Source organism: Nannobrachium achirus (assembly GCF_963921795.1).
Source record: "Nannobrachium achirus genome assembly, chromosome: 3".
Classification (NCBI taxonomy): domain Eukaryota; kingdom Metazoa; phylum Chordata; class Actinopteri; order Myctophiformes; family Myctophidae; genus Nannobrachium; species Nannobrachium achirus.
The window spans coordinates 38,583,519-38,603,679 of record NC_137812.1 but is presented as its reverse complement, the minus strand read 5'-3'; the positions used below and the strand labels follow the sequence as shown (position 1 = coordinate 38,603,679).

Genomic DNA, 20,161 nt, shown 5'->3' with positions numbered 1-20,161 from the left:
GTCAAAACATAAAAAAAAAAAGAAAAAAAAAGGCTGATTTATATAGCGTGCGTATTTCTTGTCTCTCTGACCCTTCAAAGAGCTTCATAATGGATTTCACATATATTACACACCAGTGGTGGAGGACACCACACAAGTCACCAACCTGCTCATTGGGGGCAGTCCTTGAGTTTTGCTCAAGGACACTTCTACACGCAGGAGGAGCCGGGGATCAAACCGAGAACCTTTTGATTCCAAGTCGGCTACTCTACCTCCTGAGCCACTATTGCTGTCACACAGGACAGTCAATTGGACCCTCATGGACCCACAAGTACTGTACATTGTTCCTCTGTTGCTGTTAACTTTAATTGAATCTCGCGTCACGGCAACCACGCTTAATTTTGTCCTTGCCCCTTTTATGCCCATATATGGAGATCCCTGATCTGGGAATGCCCATATATGGACATATTGTGTCAGTCTCATGATAATGACGTGAGTCACACTTAATGAATTCCGCCCCCTTATCCCTTTTATGCTCATATATAGAGATCCATGATGTCATCAATATTAAGCCCATAGTCGGGAATGCCCATATACTCTATGGGCATGTTGTGTCAGTCTCTGTTGTTTCAGTGTGACCTCGCCCTTAGGGCGTCTTACTGGTAATTCATGCTTACAGGGAATGCATTAAATGAGACATAGCCGTGACCCCAACTATGCTTATGAACATTTATGCTCAATAAATACATGTATTCAATCCATGAGTTGTCTGACTGAAATAGAAAAACTCATACAGACAAGATGACTGAATGGTACATTCATGAATACAGTAAGCAGCAGGTGGACAAAGTATATGACACAGCTTCCTTTACAGTAACAGGACAGATTTGTCATTATTTCAGTTCACCATTCATCTGTCACCATCTTCAGGTACATGCAGTGAACTACATCCTTGAGAGAAAGAATTTCTATCTCCACCAGGCTGGAACAGCCGGAGACAGGTGTCATGTTTTCACCCCTGTGTGTGTGTGTGTGTGTGTGTGTGTGTGTGTGTGTGTGTGTGTGTGTGTGTGTGTGTGTGTGTGTGTGTGTGTGTGTGTGTGTGTGAGTGTGCGTGCGTGCGTGCGTGCGTGCGTGCGTGTGTGTGTGTGAATCCAAGAGCTAATCTCAGAAACTAGTGGACCAATCACTGCCAAATGTCTTGTGCAAGTCACTTTTTTCCTTTCAAATCAGCCTCATGGTGGCGCTCTACCAGCCAGAACAAATGCACAACTTTTGAAATCACTTGACAACAAGGTAGGCGAGGCCTTGATGCACGAGGCACTCCCAAGAGAACTGCTAGGCGAGTGATTTCCTTTGTGTACCTGTAAATGAACCTGTGGTACCATTTTTACAGTTAAATTGACACTCAAGGTTTAAAGGTAGGGTTAGGGATTTTCTTTGGTTAAAATAAGTGTTAAATTGTCATCATAGCTGTATATATGTTGATCAGTAACAGGAGTCTCCATGCCTCTCCATCCCTTTATTAAACTGAATATGCATTTTCAGGTCAGGATACCAATTTTATCCAATCAGGATAGAGAACTCAGTCAGGAGGATACAGATTAAACACGTGAAATTGGAAGTGATGACCCAAAGAAATGAACAGACAAAATTGCATCTGGAACACTATACAAATGAAGCTGATAAATGGTAGCCTATACTGATTTGCGGAAATCTTGTCATCTACCTCATTTTTCTTCTGAGACAGCTATAGGGAGGCCCCTGTTACTGACACTCCAGCCTGTTTGGTACTAGGATGTCATTGTCCATATAGGAACAGCATTAGATATATGCATGAAAATCTGACATGGCTAATGGTTGAACAGAAATTATCTGTGAGTCTGTCAAAGCTACTGTGTAACATTATTAGCACCAATAAGCCATCTAGCTTGGCTCTACAATTAGAAATGACTTATGAGCATGGGTACAACACCAGAGGAGCAGTTTCTGGTAAATTAAGAACAAAGATTGCACCAAAAAATGTCTCAAGCTTACTGGTACTGGTATATAGATCCATAGAACTCTGGAACGCTCTGCCGGAAAACATCTCATCTATAATCCATAACAAAATAACTTTCAGAAAACATATCAAGAATCTTGCCAAGTAACATAACTATGCAACTTTATTTGCGTATTTGTTCAATTTGACTGAACTGTTGGATTTGATTTGTTAATGTTCTTTCTGTATTCATGTATTCATTTATATATTTTTTATTTATTGTTACTTTAATTTGTATTTTTTTAATTGCATATTTTTGTATGGTATTTGCTTCATTCAGGACCCCAGGAAGACTATAGAGGCTCATTCTCATGAGTCTCTAATGTGGATCCTTTAATAAACATAAACATAAACTATAGCAATGATTACTATCAGAATATGGTGCTTTAACCTTTTAACGGAAAACCTTTTGTTTAACCAGTCGTCCAGTTTCCCATGCAGAACCCAGCAGCCCCCAGATAGAGTGGAGCCCATATATCTCTTTTACACTATTTGTTGCGGTTAAAAGTGATTTTCTTTTTTCATGAATGTGTTACTAGTTGTCATACATCCATGCCTTGGTTGTCCCACACAAGCGCTACAGTCTCATAAATCATGTTTTGGGGTGAGCATTCGTCACAACTGCCAATTAGAGGGTAGCACGGGTCCATAAAATGGGAGCCGAGCCGAAACAGAACCGACTATATATATTCCGACCGAGCCGAATGGAGTCCAGAAACATTCTAATTTACTGGCCCCGTCTGGCCCCGGACTTGGCAAAACACATAACAGCAAAACATCTGTTTAGCAGAGTGTGGCGGCTCGTGTGGGACAACAGATCGGCTGTCATTAAATTACTATTGATACCTAAATGTGAGTAATAAATGTGAGTACTTTTCTGCCACTGCATATATACAGTAGGCAGGACCCCGGCCATGCTGTGAGTGTGACGTCACTATAACTCAGACATGACCATAAATAAACAAACCCAACAGGCCCATATTCTTTTTTATCACTTACATTTTTATTCAGGATTTTAACACGCCCATATTTTATATGCCATGTCACTATGATTCAGACATAACCATGAACAAAACCGATACGGCCAATAGGCGTATCAAGTAGTTTGGATATGCGGTTGTCAAACTGTAGATGATGACTACATGACACACACGCACGCACGCACGCACGCACGCACGCACGCACGCACGCACGCACGCACGCACACACACACACACACACACACACACACACACACACACACACACACACACACACACACACACACACACAAGCACAGTACAATTAAGCCATAATAGAAGGGTTATCTCTATTCCTTGGTAGACTACTTGTTCCTGACGCTCTTGTTCGAACACACCCATGCTATCTGATAAACACTATATATAATCTGCTATATCTTTTCAGACACAGAAAACACCAGTCAAGTCACATAGAGGTATGTACATTGTCATTGCTGGCATAAGCTTGGTTGATATCTAATATTTAGGTTGTGTTTAGTGGTGCCTGTAGTTTCCCCTAAAAAAAAACGTTTTCTTGTAATTCACGGTGATAATTGCTTTTTAAACAACAAACATTCATCAAGCGGATTTCTGATAACATGTGTGATTATACTTAGATTTTTCAAAGGCACACTTGTGCAATGGTATTATATACCTGTAATGCTGGTCAACTGCCTCTCTTCGATCTACCAGGTGATCAGATTGGGCGATTCAGCCAGGTGGTCAGTTGAGTTGACCAAAAACATCCATTATTAACGTTTACCTTTGTACGTGCATCAAACTTCAGTTTGAAGTGATTAATGACGTTATTGGTTCATCTAAATTCTGTAATAAATTATAGTGTAAATAGGGACGGGTGCAGTTAATTGTGGTTATTAGTGGTGTGATACAGGCACGTGCACACATAGACATCAAAGGGGGCTTTAGCTGTCTGTAAAAAGTGCCCTCTCCAGACCATGAATGCAAGTTTTTACTATGGTGAAAGAAATGTAAATGCACTCTTTCATTCCATGCCATACCTGAAGGCAACATTTAGCAGCATCTTATGTTGAAATAATTGCCCTCTCTGTGCAGAAATCCATGCCGTATTGACTTAATTAGTTCAGTGTATCAAGCACCGAAAATAGCCGAGTTGCGACGCATTGTGAGCTTGGAGGTCTGCTATTTTTGGTATTTTCACCGAAATTGCCCTATTAGAAATTTCAGCCCCTGCCTCTCTAACATTCTCTGCACGTCCCTGGTGTGCTCAGTGGTCATGTGGTTAGAGTGTCCGCACTGAGACTGGGTCACACCAAAGACTATGAAAAACTGACCCAGTGCCCTCCTGCTTGTCACTCAGTATCAAGGGTTGTATTGGGGATAAGTCCCTGCGACATACTAGTGTCATGTCCAGGGAGTGTACTTGTACATCAAGCTGCCTCACGCTACAGAAACAGGAGATTGGTCTCATGGCTTGGCAAGGCTTACTACTAGTGCTTAGAGTTGGACAAAGTTATGTAACTCACCTACTCGCTCTTTGTATTCTGAACCTTGGAGAAAGTTTGGACTCACTCAAGTGATAAATGTTTTCTAATGATAAGCTTGATAGTGCAGTGATGTCATTACGTGCGCATCCCGCATCAAAAACTCATTCAAGTCGCCCAGGGACTCATTCATGTCATGGTCCTGGGGTCCCGGGGATGCGCCTCCATTGGAGTCCATGTTAAAATAATTTACCGGGTCGCGGTAAAAGAAAAACATTTTAAAATTCCACAGACACCACCATTGTTCATGGGTGAAAGCATCCTACTTTACCCTACGTTAACACAAATACAATCCACTTAGAAAATCTTAAACAGGCGATAGAAACGTCAATGTTTTGATTCCACCGACCTCCGACGCCATTTTGCGCGCCCGAATTCATTAGGGGCACATGTTTTAGTAGTTTTAGTAGTTTTAAGTTCAAACATTAGCCAAATTGTTAAATAAATATAAGAAATAGGCAAACATTTTGAAAATAGACGATCTACAAGCTCACAGCGCTCGAAAACATTGTATTGAGGACTCTTTTTCTGGGACCCATTTGAATGACCACCTGTGAGTCCCGGGACCCATTACATTGAAAACCATCACTGATAGTGGTATTATAATTAGGCCCTAAAATATTCCTTTTAACTCAAATGTATCAAAGTATATAAAGGCCTTATGTGCCACAAGGCACAAAGTGGATAACTTATAGCTGTCGGTGGATACACGCACATCCAAAAAACTGCGACGGGTGGATAACAAAGTGGATAACTAACAGGTATTATAATTCTTTATTGACCATAAAAACTCAGTCACAAGGTAGCTCACAAACTGCTTACCATATTTGCCTTGGACTGTGCTCACTTTGCTTTATTCCAGGAAACCTTCCAGTACATCTTTGGACTCATTTCAGCTTGCACTTCGACCTTTTCATTCAGATGGATTAGCATGTCTTTAAATGTTGCTATTGCCTCAACTGTCTTCAAAAGGCTCATAATTAGCTATTCAATGCCTTTTAAACAGTATCAGAATGGCAGTATCATGTGAAGTGCCATCATTAAGTTATCATGTCGATGTAATCTGTTATTAATTATATCCGTCTAAAGTCTAAACAGAAGCTGTTCTTAATAATTGCTTTACAACCTTTCTTTAAGACTGATGATGTCACCAGTACTGGGTGTGGTCCTGCTTACCCTGGCCCTATCAGGCGGGGCCATAGCCTTTGCCCCCATCGGAGGAGAGGCATCCTCTCATGTCAGCATTACAGGAACGGCTCTTTTGCAAAAAGTGAGAGAGACTTGTCGGGCAGTGGCTGAATCATCTGGTCATGAGTTCAATCCTACGGTGGGTAGATAGCGTTCAATAACACACGCACACAAACACACACACACGCACGCACACACACGCACATGCACACAGCATCTTAACTTTCTTGGGGTTTCCCAGAAGGTTACAATAAGCTAGACTAATTCAATGGTCTGACTTATTTACTGTATATATGTACTGACTCATACAAAATGTATATTATTCAATGCATACAGTGACAGAAATGTAAGCTATATTTTATCAATCCAGTAGAGCAATCTGATTGATTCAAATGGGATTATAATTATTATATTAAATTAATCAGAAAAGATGAATGTGTCCTGGTCCATCCCCCTGGGGAGCTACAGCAGAATAAATTGTTAAAAAAAAGAAACACTCGTGCAGTTAAATGTAATTAAATGTTTTGCACCCTATCCGTACGTCTGTCCGTGCGTCTGCCGTCTGTGCGTCCGTCCGTCTGTTACCAGCTAGTCTCCGGCGCCGTTGACCTGATCGCTGCCAAACTGTGCACACACACTCCCTGGATGTCAATTCAGAACCTCTGCCCCACATTTTTCACATGGGCCAGTTCTAGCACCACCATGAGGCAGATTTTTGGCATTTTGTTATGGACAAAATGCCTCAAATCATGATCGCAGCTTGCGCTTTCCATGAAACTTTGCACACACATTCCCACTAGGTCAAGGTCAACAAATGCCACCCTTTTCACATTGGCTTGTTTTACCACCACTTTTGCTAAACACATTTTGGAACAAAATGCATCCCATTGCTGTGAAAGGAAAGAAGACATGGCACCCTTTTCACATTGCCTATTATAGCGCTACCAGGAGGCCACAATAACCTTCCTGACCAGGCGGAGACCTGTGCTCAGAAGAGCACTGCTTCTAGTTTATAATTGGATTGCGATTGCATGCATGCCCTACCCCTAGAACACTGGTATTGATTATATATAATGTAATGATATATATTCTGATAATAACTTATAGAATAACATTCTTTATGTAAATAGCAATAGCCCCCAGCACTGTAAATAGGCCTTCTGTATTGTCCTAAGGCACACTTGAGATTGTTCATAATGTTTAAAGTGCGCCACAATATTAGACTCATTATTTTATCCTACAGTAAGGGCCTAAAATTTTCCCCTTTCACCTCAGGGTAACTCTCCTGAGGAGCTGGTCCAGGCCTGTCTAGGTCCCAAAGCAACAGGAGAGGTGTCAGCTGCCAAGTTCCGCTCTGCTCTCAATGAGATCTATGTTCAGAATGGACTGGTGGACCGTGATTTCATCAACAGGTGGGAGAACATAAGTATTTATGGGTAGTCTACCTTAAATTGAACACTAGGGCACCCGCTGACCTAGCGGTCCAGGGGCATAGCACATAGGCTCTGATACCTCACAGCATGTCATGGGTTCGAATCCCGATAGCGATGACCTTTGCTGCATCTCTCTCCCCATTTCCTGTCAGTCTACTTTCCTATCAATAAAGGCATAAAAGACCAAAAACAAATCTTATAAGATTAATAATAATAATAATAATAATAATAATAATAATATATATAGTATATAGACTATGTTGGATAGACTATATGGGACCTATTTTCTTCCATGCCTCCCTAAACTTTTTTGCCATGTTTTAATATTTTGAAAAACATTTTTAAATAGTTCAAAGCTGATCTACAAGCTCACAAATTGTCTAGTAAAACAACAAAGTTTAGGGATAAGGGATAGGGTAAGGCAGGCATGGACGCAAATATGGCCCTGTGTGTGTATAATCTCTGACATCATCTTTCTAATTTATTTCCATAACTTTCAGTCCTCCCCACCACTTCAACGATGAGGCTTTCCTTGAGGGGCGGGGCCTGATCACAGAGGGTGTGGCGAGCATCAAGGCCAACATCCGCAATCAGAACTTCCAAGCTGCAAGGGAAACACTGGGAAGAGTGCTGCATATCCTACAGGTGAGAGAGGGAGAGAGGGAGAGGAAGAATATGTTAAAATATTCATATTCATAAAAAAACAAAACTGAAACTGTGTATATGTGTGCGTGCATGTGTGCGTGTGTGCAACTGTGCGTGCATGACGGAACTCTCAGGACTTCTACAGCCATAGTAACTGGGTGGAGCTGGGATTCACAGATCCATACGTCAACCTCATTCGCCCTGACCTCCCTCTGGAAAACCTGGCAGGTGTGTGTGTGTGTGTGTGTGTGTGTGTGTGTGTGTGTGTGTGTGTGTGTGTGTGTGTGTGTGTGTGTGTGCGTGTGTGCGTGTGTGCGTGTCTCCTTTTGTATGTATGACTTTTGTATGCAAGGTTTTGAGAATACCCACAAGCAGGGGGGATGGTTCACAAAGCAATAGGCTGTATGCACAGTAGCCATTTTGTCTAGAAGTTGGATGGTCTTCTCACTTCCTTCAGAGGTGTTACCAATAATACTAATGAAGGCTCTGTTCCATTCTGCTCAAACAGAGTCAGGGGCTGCGTCCAAAATGCGGAACACGTTCCCTACTCCCTAACCCTAAATGAGGGATCCATCCAGATGTAGTGTACTACAGTAGTGAACAAATCAGCTCATTTCGGACACTACTCCGTCGCCATCTGGTTGCGTCAACGCTCAGAGCGCTGGCTTTTGGAGCAATAAATAATAACCGATCTACAAGCTCTCAACAGGGGGCGAAGCGACGCGTTGTGAGCTTGTACATCACTCCCCAATGCTTGTGGATTGTAAATAACATACCAACATGTTGCGGTGTTATTATGAGAAATAGGCCAAATATAATTATGTTTTTATTCATCACAATTCAATAAAATAATGTTAAAAAGTATATAGGCCTATATTTAAAAAAGAAATTGTATTCATTCATTGGTGAATGAATGAATAATGTTTATGCCACATTCATTTGTCTCACATGCAGACATACACCCATGTTTGTGATAAAAATAGGTTATTCTTGCTAATTTAAATAACATTATTTATCATGATTATTATCAGCTGTGGAAGGTTGGGAAGAAAAGATCGAAAAACAAAAGCCTCCAGCGTCTATTCTCGTATATTCTCTTCATAAACAACTTTAGAGCTGTTTTCATCATTTGTTCTCTGGTGACAAGGCTGTGGACATTTGTACGAGTTGTTTTCTTTAGCCGGTGGTTCTGCTACGGACGGCTCTGTTGCGTTTGCTCAGCAACAGGTGGCTATTCCTCCTGTAGTGGAGTCAGTAACGCACTTTTTACTTCAAGTCATGATGCAAAGGACCCCTTTGGTATGGAAGTACCTTAGGGCCATAGGAAAGAATTTATCCAAAGAGACAAGTTCGATCACCCTTCATTTTCTTTTTATATCCATTTGAAAAATGGCCGCCGTCAATAAACCACTATTACACCAGACCCCATATCTTTGCTTCTGTTAGAGCTATAATAATAATATTGGTGTCAAAGTGTACATTTTTGGGGTCTAGGAATTCAATTAAATAGGTTTCAAAGCAAAAAACCCAATACTTCACTAATTAACATGACAGCAGGGGGTAAAATTTGCAAATTTCATGAAAAATAACACGTTTAAACAGGCTAACTTACCCCCCCAACCCTCCCCCTAAACTTTGAATCACCTTTCCTTTGGTATGGAAGTACCTTAGGGCCATAGGACACAATTCATCCAAAGAGACAATTTAGATCACCCTTCATTTTCTATCTATAGCCATTTAAAAAATGGCCGCCAACAATAAACCACTATTACACCAGACCCCAACTTTGCTTCTGTTAGAGCTATAATAATAATATTGGTGTCAAAGTGTACATTTTTGGGGTCGAGGAATTCAACTAAACAGGTTTCAAAGCAACAAACCCAATACATCTCTAAATAACATGACAGCGGGGGGTAAAATATGCAAATCTCATGAAAAATTACACGTTTTAACAGGGTAACTTACCCCCCCACCCCTCCCCCTAAACTTTGATTCACCTTTTCTTTGGTATGGAAGTACCTTAGGGCCATAGGAAACGATTTTTCCAAAGAGACAAGTTAGATCACCCTTCATTTTCTATCTATAGCCATTTTAAAAATGGCTGCCGACAATAAACCACTATTACACCAGACCCCATCTTTGCTTCTGTTAGAGCTATAATAATAACATTGGTGTCAAAGTGTACATTTTTGGGGTCGAGGAATTCAACTAAACAGGTTTCAATGCAACAAACCCAATACATCACTAATTAACATGACAGCGGGCGGTAAAATATGCAATTCTCATGAAAAATAACACGTTTTAACAGGGTAACTTACCCCCCCACCCCTCCCCCTAAACTTTGATTCACCTTTTCTTTGGTATGGAAGTACCTTAGGGCCATAGGAAACTATTTTTCCAAAGAGACAAGTTAGATCACCCTTCATTTTCTATCTATAGCCATTTTAAAAATGGCTGCCTACAATAAACCACTATTACACCAGACCCCATCTTTGCTTCTGTTAGAGCTATAATAAGAATATTGGTGTCAAAGTGTACATTTTTGGGGTTTATGAATTCAACTAAACAGGAAAAACCCAATACTTCATTAATTAACATGACAGCGGGGGGTAAAATATGCATAATTCATGAATAATAATACGTTTTAACTGGGTAACTTACCCCCCACCCCTCCCCCTGAACTTTGATTTACTTTTCCTTTGGTATGGAAGTACCTTAGGGCCATAGGAAAAAAACTAATCCAAAGAGACAAGTTAGATCACCCTTCATTTTCTATTTATAGCCATTTTAAAAATGACCGCCGACAATAAACCACTATTACACCAGAACCCATATCTTTGCTTCTGTTAGAGCTACAATAATACAGTCTGTCTTGCACTTCCAATGGAGTGCATCACTGCTTGGTGGCATGTGATCAAATTATCTTCCTTTTTGAAGGAAGAGGGAGAGTCGAGCATTAGGACACAATCCTAATGTCGTCCCCGGAAACACCATACAGCTTCTGGAGACATTTCTAGAGAATGGGTGTGTGGGTGGAGATCATCTCAGTGGTTGGGCTAGGGCCAGAGAGCAGCTGAAGAGGTAAGGTGAGTTCAGGCAAGGACTGCCACACAGACTGTCTTCTTGCCCTTGCCAAATGCTGTGTTGCTCCCCATTAAAGCATGGAATGCTGGCAGTGCCATTGCCTTGGATGGTCCAAGACTGAGCAATGGGATGTGCTGGAATATACCTGGTAAGGGAAAAAAATATCCAAAAGAAGGGGAATGTCAGACAAATTCGCTTCAGTCTGGGAGAACACCAGATCCCATCAGTCATTGAGAAGCCGGTGATGAGTTTGGAAATGTCTTCAACCGCACTCTGAATGACAGAGATTCCATCAAAGCAACCGGTGCTGACCTGGAGGGGGCTCCCTGGAAGATTCAAGGCCTGTGTCTACCAGCATGAAATGCACCCAAAAATCCTCTGGCCTCTACTCATCTATGATCTGATGGCTGAATGAAGATGGCTGGGATTGCCACGCAGCCTAAGCAAAATCGGGCTGTACAGGAAGACCAATAAACTCACGCTCTGTTTCGGCACGGGCACAGGAATATCTGCAGTACACATAATGAGCACACAGGTACATATCCTGAACATATCCTGAGCAGCTGCTCCAAGGTGTTGGGTGAGGCCTGAGGGCCAGGTTATTTCTATTGAGGCACCACCAGGTCCTGAAATCCATCGCTTAAGGAGCGGCATTGCTCAGGGGTAGAGAAACCGATATTAGAGCACAAAGGGTTCCCGAAGGGTTCCCAGTTCGAATCCGGGCTCCCCCTGAGTTAATGTCGAGGAGTCCTTGAGCAAGACTCTGAACCCCTAACTGCTCCCGGTGAGCAGGTTGGTGCCTTGCATGGTTTCCTCCGCCACCGGTGTATGAATGTGTGCGTGAATGGGTGAATGTAATGCACGATCTATGTAAAGCGCCTTGGATAAAAGCGCTATATAAATGCACCATTTACCATTTACCATTTTAAGCAATCAGCAAGGGCATCCAATACTCCCAAGCCACAGCTAAGGCCATTCATTGTGTCAAGGAAGGGAAAAGGCCAGAGAAAACACCAAAGAACTGCTCTGCTGGTTTGCTCTCCACAGCCCGAGACTGAGTGATGACAGTTGACCTGGAGAGGCAGCTGAAAATTCCACCACACATCACCCAGTCCAGATTGAGACCTGACATAATCTGGCAGTCTGGAATTTGCCAGTCACTCCCTAAGCACAGCTACGCCACTGTGCATAATAACAGTTCCCAACAAAGAAGAGCCTTAGGCAACAATGTGGATGCAGCAGAAAAAGCCTCCAGATTAAGAGGGGAGAGCAGTGGGGACAGAAGCATACCACTTGGATACATAACGAGGTCTGATCAGCTTCGGGTCGCCTGAGGAGGCTGACTCTTGCAGGACCCAAAACACCCAGTGACTCCAGGAAACAACACTGATGATGTGTCCAAGTTTGCATCAGTAAATGATTTGTTAACTGTTAATGAAATGTGATTAATTATTTCACCTCCATTTTGAGGGTAATGAGAAAACTATTGTTTTTTGTTGTTGTCTTGAAACCAATTTAATTGGATTCCTTTACCTCAGAAATGATATCTCTATCAGAAGCAAAGATATAGGATGTGATGTATTGCTGTAAGTGTAAATGATGGCTGCCATTTTTTTAAACGTGTATATTTCAGTAATGAAGGGTGATCTAATTTGTCTCTTTGGATAATTTCTTTCCTATTATCCTAAGGTAGCCTACTTCAAAGGAAAGGTGAATCAAAGTTTAGGGGGAGGGGTGGGGGGGTAAGTTACCCTGTTAAAACGTGTTATTTTTCATGAAATTTGCATATTTTACCCCCCGCTGTCATGTTAATTAGTGAAGTATTGGGTTTTTTGCTTTGAAACCTATTTAATTGAATTCCTAGACCCCAAAAATGTACACGTTGACACCAATATTATTATCATAGCTCTAACAGAAGCAAAGATATGGGGTCTGGTGTAATAGTAGTTTATTGTCGGTGGCCATTTTTAAAATGGCTATAAAAAGAAAATGAAGGGTGATCTAACTTGTCTCTTTGGATAAATTCTTTCCTATGGCCCTAAGGTACTTCCATACCAAAGGGGACCTTTGCATCATGACTTGAAGTTAACAGCTTATTTTTCGGCGTTACTGACTCCACTACTGCCCAGAGACGCAGAAACGAGCCTGCAGTGTGCGTGTGCGCGTGCACACCGCATGTGCGTGTTCAAAGCGCGAGACAGCGGCCGCAGCGCAGTGCATTGTGGGGCGGCAGGGCTTGAATAGTGACCATCGAATGCACCCTACAAATCCAAATGCAATTGTGGGATACTTCAGTACACTATATTAGGGTACAGAAATGCTCACTATACATTCGGACACTAGTTCAAAATGGCGGAGCCCCCTTTTAGTACACTACATTAGAGAATAGGGTGGATTTCGGACGCAGCCAGGGTGCTGATATTGTGCATGTTGGCTCACTAGAAACACTCTGCTACACCAGTGGGTCTCAAAGTGTGGCCCAGGGACCCTCGTGCTTCCTTGGGGGATTCAAATGACCCCTTAAAAGGTCTTACTCTGAAAGTGTTCAAATGGAACCAAATGCAGGCGTAAAAGACTTGAGAACCACTGTGCAACATGAAATGGAACAGAGCCTTCATTAGTATCATTGGTAACACCTTTGAAGGAAGTGAGAAGACCATCCAACTTCTCTCCAAAATGGCTGCCGTGCATAGGGCCTATTTTGTATCTTTGTGGCTTTAAGAATTTTAAAGCTCAGTTTACTGTAACACCATCTACAGTAAAGGTGTTTGTTAATAACACCGAATATTGATTAATCTGTGTGTTCTGTATGTAGAGAAGGACGCTGCAACCTGCAGTGACTGTGCCAGTGGAACATGTCCCAATCCTATCCTTCCTATCATTCTACAAGAGAAGAAACTCACCTCAGGCTACATGGGAATCTTCTCTGAAGCCAAGCCTAAAGGTATATTTACAGTAGAAAATCATTCTAAATCATTCCAAAGAAATATTCGAATTGCTGTGGAAATGTATTTGTCGAATCATACATGTATTTGTGGACATTTTTAAATAGAGCCTCCATATTGGTCTACCATACCTACAGTAATTGTAGAATAGAAAGAAAAACTATTGAAATTCATGTTATGTGTGTATTATATTACAATATTTACATTAATAAACACAATTTCCTCTGTTCTCAATACAGTATTTGTTTCTATTTTATTTTTAAAGTTATAAATGTCTGTCTTTTTCATGGCTATGTCACAGTCTGACCGGTGTGAGTGTGTCTAGGTCTGGGTCCTCCCTGTGTGAACACCTGCCTCCACTCACCTGCAATCTATCCACAGTACTGCACCTGCAGTCTCCGGCCACCTCTTGCCAGATTGTTTTGCATTCAAGCCATCAAGCACTGTCTCTTGCCACATTCTAGTTTTTGCCCTGACTGACCTCTGTTTATTTTCTCCTAGACTTTTTTTGCCTTTTTTTTTGCCTTGCCCCTACTGGTACCTCTGCCTCGCTAACTGCCCTTTTGGATCTCGACCCTGTTTCCCCATAGGGTGTGCCAATATGTAGTTCTAGAGCGGCCATCAAGTTCTATGCCAATCAAACAATTGAAACACCTGTGTTTGACCCAAAATATGGCCGCTCTAGGACTACAATTGCGTCACCGTTGGCACACACTATACTGTTTACGATTTTTGCCTGCTCCTTGTCTGACTTGATTTTTGGTTAATAAAACCAGTTAAACCTGTGCCTTTGTGTCTGCATTTGGGTCCTTCCATATAAGCCTGACAGGCTAATTTTAAAATAAATAACTTTGTCCTATGCAAGGTAAATGCAGTCATGGGGGTGCTGCTGACCTGACCAGCACAGTGGTCCCTCGCGGTGGCATTAACAAGGATGAGCGTCGTCCAGACAATGTGGCATTCCACAAAGCTGCTGTCAATTTAGCCACCAGCGCCAGCCTCCAACTGCTGGAAGACATCCGTGGAGCTGCTGGGGACAATGACTTCTTGAGGTACAATGAGAAAGGATTAAGTAAAACATTATTACACAAACAAATGCAAATGACATGAGTGTATACGTCACGGTTAGTTTGAGATTCAGTTAGATTGAGACCAGGAGTGTTCGTTGTGCGGCGCGAGGCGGAGCAAGCGGTGGCTTTTATCCACACACGCTTTGATGTGTCCACCTGGGAGACAACGGAGCGTTGGCAGGATAGCGTCTCATCCCACGGAGGTTAGGGTTAGGGTTGGGCATAGTTTTACTGAGGTTAGGGTTACGATTAGGTTTAGGCATAGTAAGCTAATGGCTAACTACAGCTGAGCTAGGCTGCTAGTAAACAACAGAGAAGGGTCGCAGACGAGTGACGTCACCGACTACACAGTGAATGGCTGTGTTGTCGCCATCTTGTGGTGATTACGAATCGATTCAGACATGCTGCCATTCAGACTTTGACTTCTAATTGTCTGAGTGGCAACACTTCCATAGAGGTTAGGGTTAGTGTCTGAATAGGGGGATGTCTGATAGGCAGCATGTAACCGTCAGCGAGCCCACACAGTTTCTGCAGGAACTACATTTCTAGTTATATTATATTAACCCCTGGTTAGTTTTAGTTGTACATACGAGAGAAAATCCAACAATATGATCTTTCTATGTGTCTTTTTGTCTCTCACAGAATGGTTGGCATCGCTCGTGCATCCGTTGTGTGTTTTGTTATCGACACAACAGGCAGCATGCATGATGACATTGCAGAAGTCAGGAGACTTATTAATCAAATCGTTGACTCCAAAAAGGGAACTCAGGATGAACCTTCTGAATATATTCTGGTCCCCTTCAATGACCCAAGTAAGATCTACTGTAATGCCATCGACCTAGTGATAGGGGGAAGGAAGCAGATTTTGAGGGAGAGAGAGAGGGAGGGGAGCCTATTTCACCAACAGAATAACCTGGGCAATGCTTGTTACCGAATATGTTGATGCACACGCTGATTGTCAGCCTATAATAAACCCGTAGATTTTCTGCTTGTTTTAATTTAAAAGTAGGTGTCTCTAATTGACACAACTTAAAGAGAATAATCCAAATAAGACACCCTAAGGGTTGTGCTCATGTCAACAATGTGTGTATGTTTGTGTAGAATTCGGACCCATGACAAGGACTCCAGATGGTGATGTAATGAAAGCCACAGTATCAAAGCTCACTGCCAATGGAGGTGGTGATACCCCTGAGATGTGTCTGTCAGGACTCCAGGTACAGAAGTTAATCATAACACTCTCCAGTCAGGATGTACATATTGATTTATATGGATTTCAACACTTCAGTCAATCCACCATCTCTGTTTCCGTAGTTGGCTTTAACAGGTGCCCCTGCCTCCTCTCAAATCTTTGTGTTCACTGATGCCACAGCCAAAGACATTGCACTAAAGGATACCATTGTAGCACTCATCAGGAGCACCAAATCAACGGTAAATCCTACATTACAGATCCCTGGAGAAAACAAAAACATATTGTTAAAGAAAGAACCATATATTTGAGTGATCTTATCACTCTCTTTTCTCAGACTGGCATTCTTGTCATACTTTTCCCATCTGCCCAGTTAGTATATCTTTCCCTTTCCACCTTTTTACCAGGTGTCCTTCTTCATGACGGGGTCCAGTAGGAGGAGTCGTCGTTCACTTAAAGCCGGTACTTTCAATGACTACAAAGAACTAGCTCTGGCTTCCGGGGGCCAGGCCATTGAAGTTTCCAAGAGCCAGTTGCCTCAGGCCACCGACATCATTCTTGACACTTCCACCTCTGCCCTGGTAAACACATGCAGCTCCAAAGGGCCATGAAGTAATTACGTTTAACTTTTAGGTTTGTGGAAATAATTAAATATTTTTCTGTTTTTCCTCAGGTGACGGTTCTTCAGCAAGATAGGAAGGCTGGGAAGGAGACCTTGATCCCCTTTGTGTTGGACGGGTCTCTTACAAATGCCACCCTGTACATTACAGGAAAAGCGATTAGCTTTACACTGACCAACCCAGAAGGTAAGGTAACACACTATGCACACAGATGGAGGCCTCTACCTTTCCATGTCTATGCTCAAAGGCACTGCTCACTTCACACTGGTTGTGATTTTTAAATGCATGGAAGGCCCTCGAGCAGTGAGGATTGTGTTGTGGAAACAATTTAGTTTGGCACAGTATTAGTGATAACAGGCAGTGATTGGTACATGTATGTGTCTTTAGAACATTATTAGAATGGCTTCGAACATGGTAGGCTACAGCTCCGCCAATCATAATGAAGGAACAATACTGCATCCATTTTATGAAATGTTTTATATAACCTCAACTTCTTCTCTTCTATGTGTCACACTACCAGGTGTTAACCAGACACAGAGTGAGGCCAGTGGTAATTTGGGGACCATTCAATATGTGGGGAACCTGTGGAGAATACGTCTCAATGCTGACAAGCTGCCAGGAACCTGGCAGATCTCCATTATCACCAGCCATCCATACACACTCAAAGTGACAGGTCACATATACTCACTTGTGTCTGCTTTTTCACTCACCCTCTGGTTTTATATTTATCCATTGGTTTGTTCAGCTCAATACTTTTATTGTCTGATTGTTAACATTTCTGTGTGTCATTACAGGTCAGAGTGCCATCACCTTTATCTATAACTTTGTTGAGGCCTTTGATGGACCTCACCCAGGTTATGCAGTAATCACTGGGCGTCCAAACGCAGGTACAGATAATAAAGCTGTCACACAAAATGTTACATTACTCATAGGTAGTCATATAATCACTTTAACAATAAAGTACTGTAAAATAGAAGGAACTAAAGTAATTGCGTAGTCATCAAACCATGTATCATCAAGATTTGTATGAGATCAATGTATTTTCTACTCACTCTATCTTGTCTTCTTCCCTTGTTGTCCTGCATGTGAATCCAGGCCAGCCTGCCACCCTGTTGCTATCGGTGATGGGTAAAAAGGGTCCAGACTCGGTGTCTATTGATAACGTTGGTTTGGGTATGGTCTCTGGTGCAGAGGCCATGAGCAGTGGCACAACAACTGACATGGGTAATGGAGATATCCTGGTTACAGTTGATAGTGTCCCAGAGGGTGAGTTTGTGGTTATGCTGAATGGAACAGACTCAGTGTCCAGAACAAACTTCCAGAGGCAGTCCACCACCCAGATGTCTGTCTCCAAGGTTACCATCAAGGTCAGTGTCTTCACTTCCTCTGTCGACTGTCTGGCAATCAAGCTCTTAACTGGTCAGTTATATGTGATACACAGTTAGGAATAGTGACAGTGAAGATAATTAGGATAATTCCAACAATTCACACAGAAAGTGTGGATTGTGACATGCCTCCAATGAATTTGAGAAATTCAAGGAAATAGATCCTGTCCATTACACCATTTCAAGTGCTTTACCCCCTGCTCAACTCCCCTTTGTTGTTCCTCAGGCAGCAGTAGACAGCAGTTTGGAGCCAGGGACAACCTTTTCCCTCCCATTCAGTGTGATGACCCAGGGCTCTGGTGGCAAATACACCATCAAAGCCACGAATGACAGAGAATTTACCATGACTCTGTCCCCACCAAGGTGAGCCCCCTGAGCATTTTTCAGACATCTAATAGCCGACTATTGCTCACTGGGAGGAAAACGCCTCAAACCCACAACAGGCAATCTCATAAATACTTATAATGCTCAACTTTTTATTTGAACACTGATATTTTATATTGTCATAATAACAGCCTCCATTATCCTGTTCAACCCTCCTCTCCTATGTGACAGCATAACTTTGACATCCGGCGAGTATGCCAATGTAACGTTGACCATTACACCACCTGGAAACACACCATCAGGCACAGATGTAACTTTAACCATTGATGCCAAGTCATCCAGCGGTGCCGATTCCAACTATGCTGTTCTAAGACTTTCTGTTGTCAGCAAGGTAATCAACCCCGTTCAAACTGTAACCGTACAATAAATATACTACAATCAATGGGTATTACAAAACTGAGTGGGGCATGCATTCACAACTTGTATTGTTTCTGACTTGCATCATTCCTTAGTAAACCGGTGCTGGATTATTAGGCATTACAAAAATGCCTAAGACACTGCTACAAATTTGTAATTTTGGATTGTCAGGCTTTACAGTAAAGAAAGTGACATCAGAATGAAAAAGTATAAATCTACCGTAGTTTTTATTTACAATCACTATTCAATTATATACACTTAGGCTGAATCACTACTGTTTCCCACATTTCCTTTTCTTTCTCCAGATCACAGATTTTGTTTTGCCGTTGTGCAACATTGTCAGTGTGCAGGCTGAAAGCTGCCCTGAGGATGTGTCTCAATGTGAAGCCTTCAGCTGGCAGCTCTCAGCAAACATCACTGATGGTAATGGTACTGGCATAGAGAGAATTACTCTGCGCCAGGGTGATGGAGACCTCCGTAACACCAGCTTGGATGCTCTCTCAATTCATGCAACATACAATGCTTCCTGTTGCTCTCAGATAGTAGAACTTATTGTTGTTGATAAAGGTGGCAATGTGGGCAAGTGTTACCATTCAATTGATTCTGTTTCGCCAGTGTGCAACATTGTCAGTGTACAGGCTGAAAACTGCCCTGAGGATGTATTTCAATGTGAACCCTTCAGCTGGCAGCTCTCAGCAAACATCACTGATGGTAATGGCACTGGCATAGAGAGAATTACTCGGCACCAGGGTGATGGAGACCTCCAGAACACTGACTTGGATGTTCCCTTGATTCATGCAAAATACAACGCTTCCTGTTGCTCTCAGATAGTAGAACTTATCGCTGTTGATAAAGGTGGCAATGAGGGCAGGTGTTACCATTCAATTATTCGCCCAGACTTTGTTGAGCCAATTTGCAAGATTGTTAGCGTCAAGGCAGAAAACTGCCCTGAGGATGAATCTCGGTGTGAATCCTTCAATTGGGAGCTCTCAGCTACCCTCACTGATGGTATTGGTACAGGGATAAAGCGCATTAAGCTACACCAGGGTGATGGAGACCTCCAGTACACCAGCTTGGATGCTCCCCTGATTAATGCAACATACAATGCTTCCTGTTGTTCTCAGAAAGTAGAAATGATTGCTGTTGATGAGGTTGGCAATCTGGGCAGGTGTTACCATTCAATTTACTCCAGTGGCCCTCCTGCCTTGACCCTGTCCCTACCACTGTGGCTGTGTCTGCTGGTTTCTGCCTTTGTGCCCAGATATTGAAGGCTGCAAGGGTTGTGTGTTGCTTAAAGTAGGCTAACATTGATGTTTCATATTT

At 42.3% G+C, this 20,161-nt stretch overlaps 1 protein-coding gene across 1 annotated transcript; it reads left to right on the top strand.

The window, feature by feature from the left end:
* Positions 1 to 5,682: 5,682 nt before the first annotated feature.
* LOC308282223 (von Willebrand factor A domain-containing protein 7-like) lies at positions 5,683 to 20,106 on the top strand (the record flags this gene model as incomplete). Its single annotated transcript, XM_080722568.1, has 18 exons — positions 5,683 to 5,868; positions 7,005 to 7,141; positions 7,663 to 7,807; positions 7,942 to 8,035; positions 13,707 to 13,835; positions 14,702 to 14,888; positions 15,549 to 15,718; positions 16,008 to 16,120; positions 16,218 to 16,334; positions 16,500 to 16,673; positions 16,766 to 16,898; positions 17,233 to 17,385; positions 17,507 to 17,599; positions 17,808 to 18,083; positions 18,328 to 18,460; positions 18,653 to 18,812; positions 19,144 to 19,421; positions 20,007 to 20,106. The coding sequence occupies 18 exons, from the start codon at positions 5,683 to 5,685 to the stop codon at positions 20,104 to 20,106; spliced, it is 2,778 nt and encodes a 925-aa protein (XP_080578694.1).
* Positions 20,107 to 20,161: the final 55 nt, after the last annotated feature.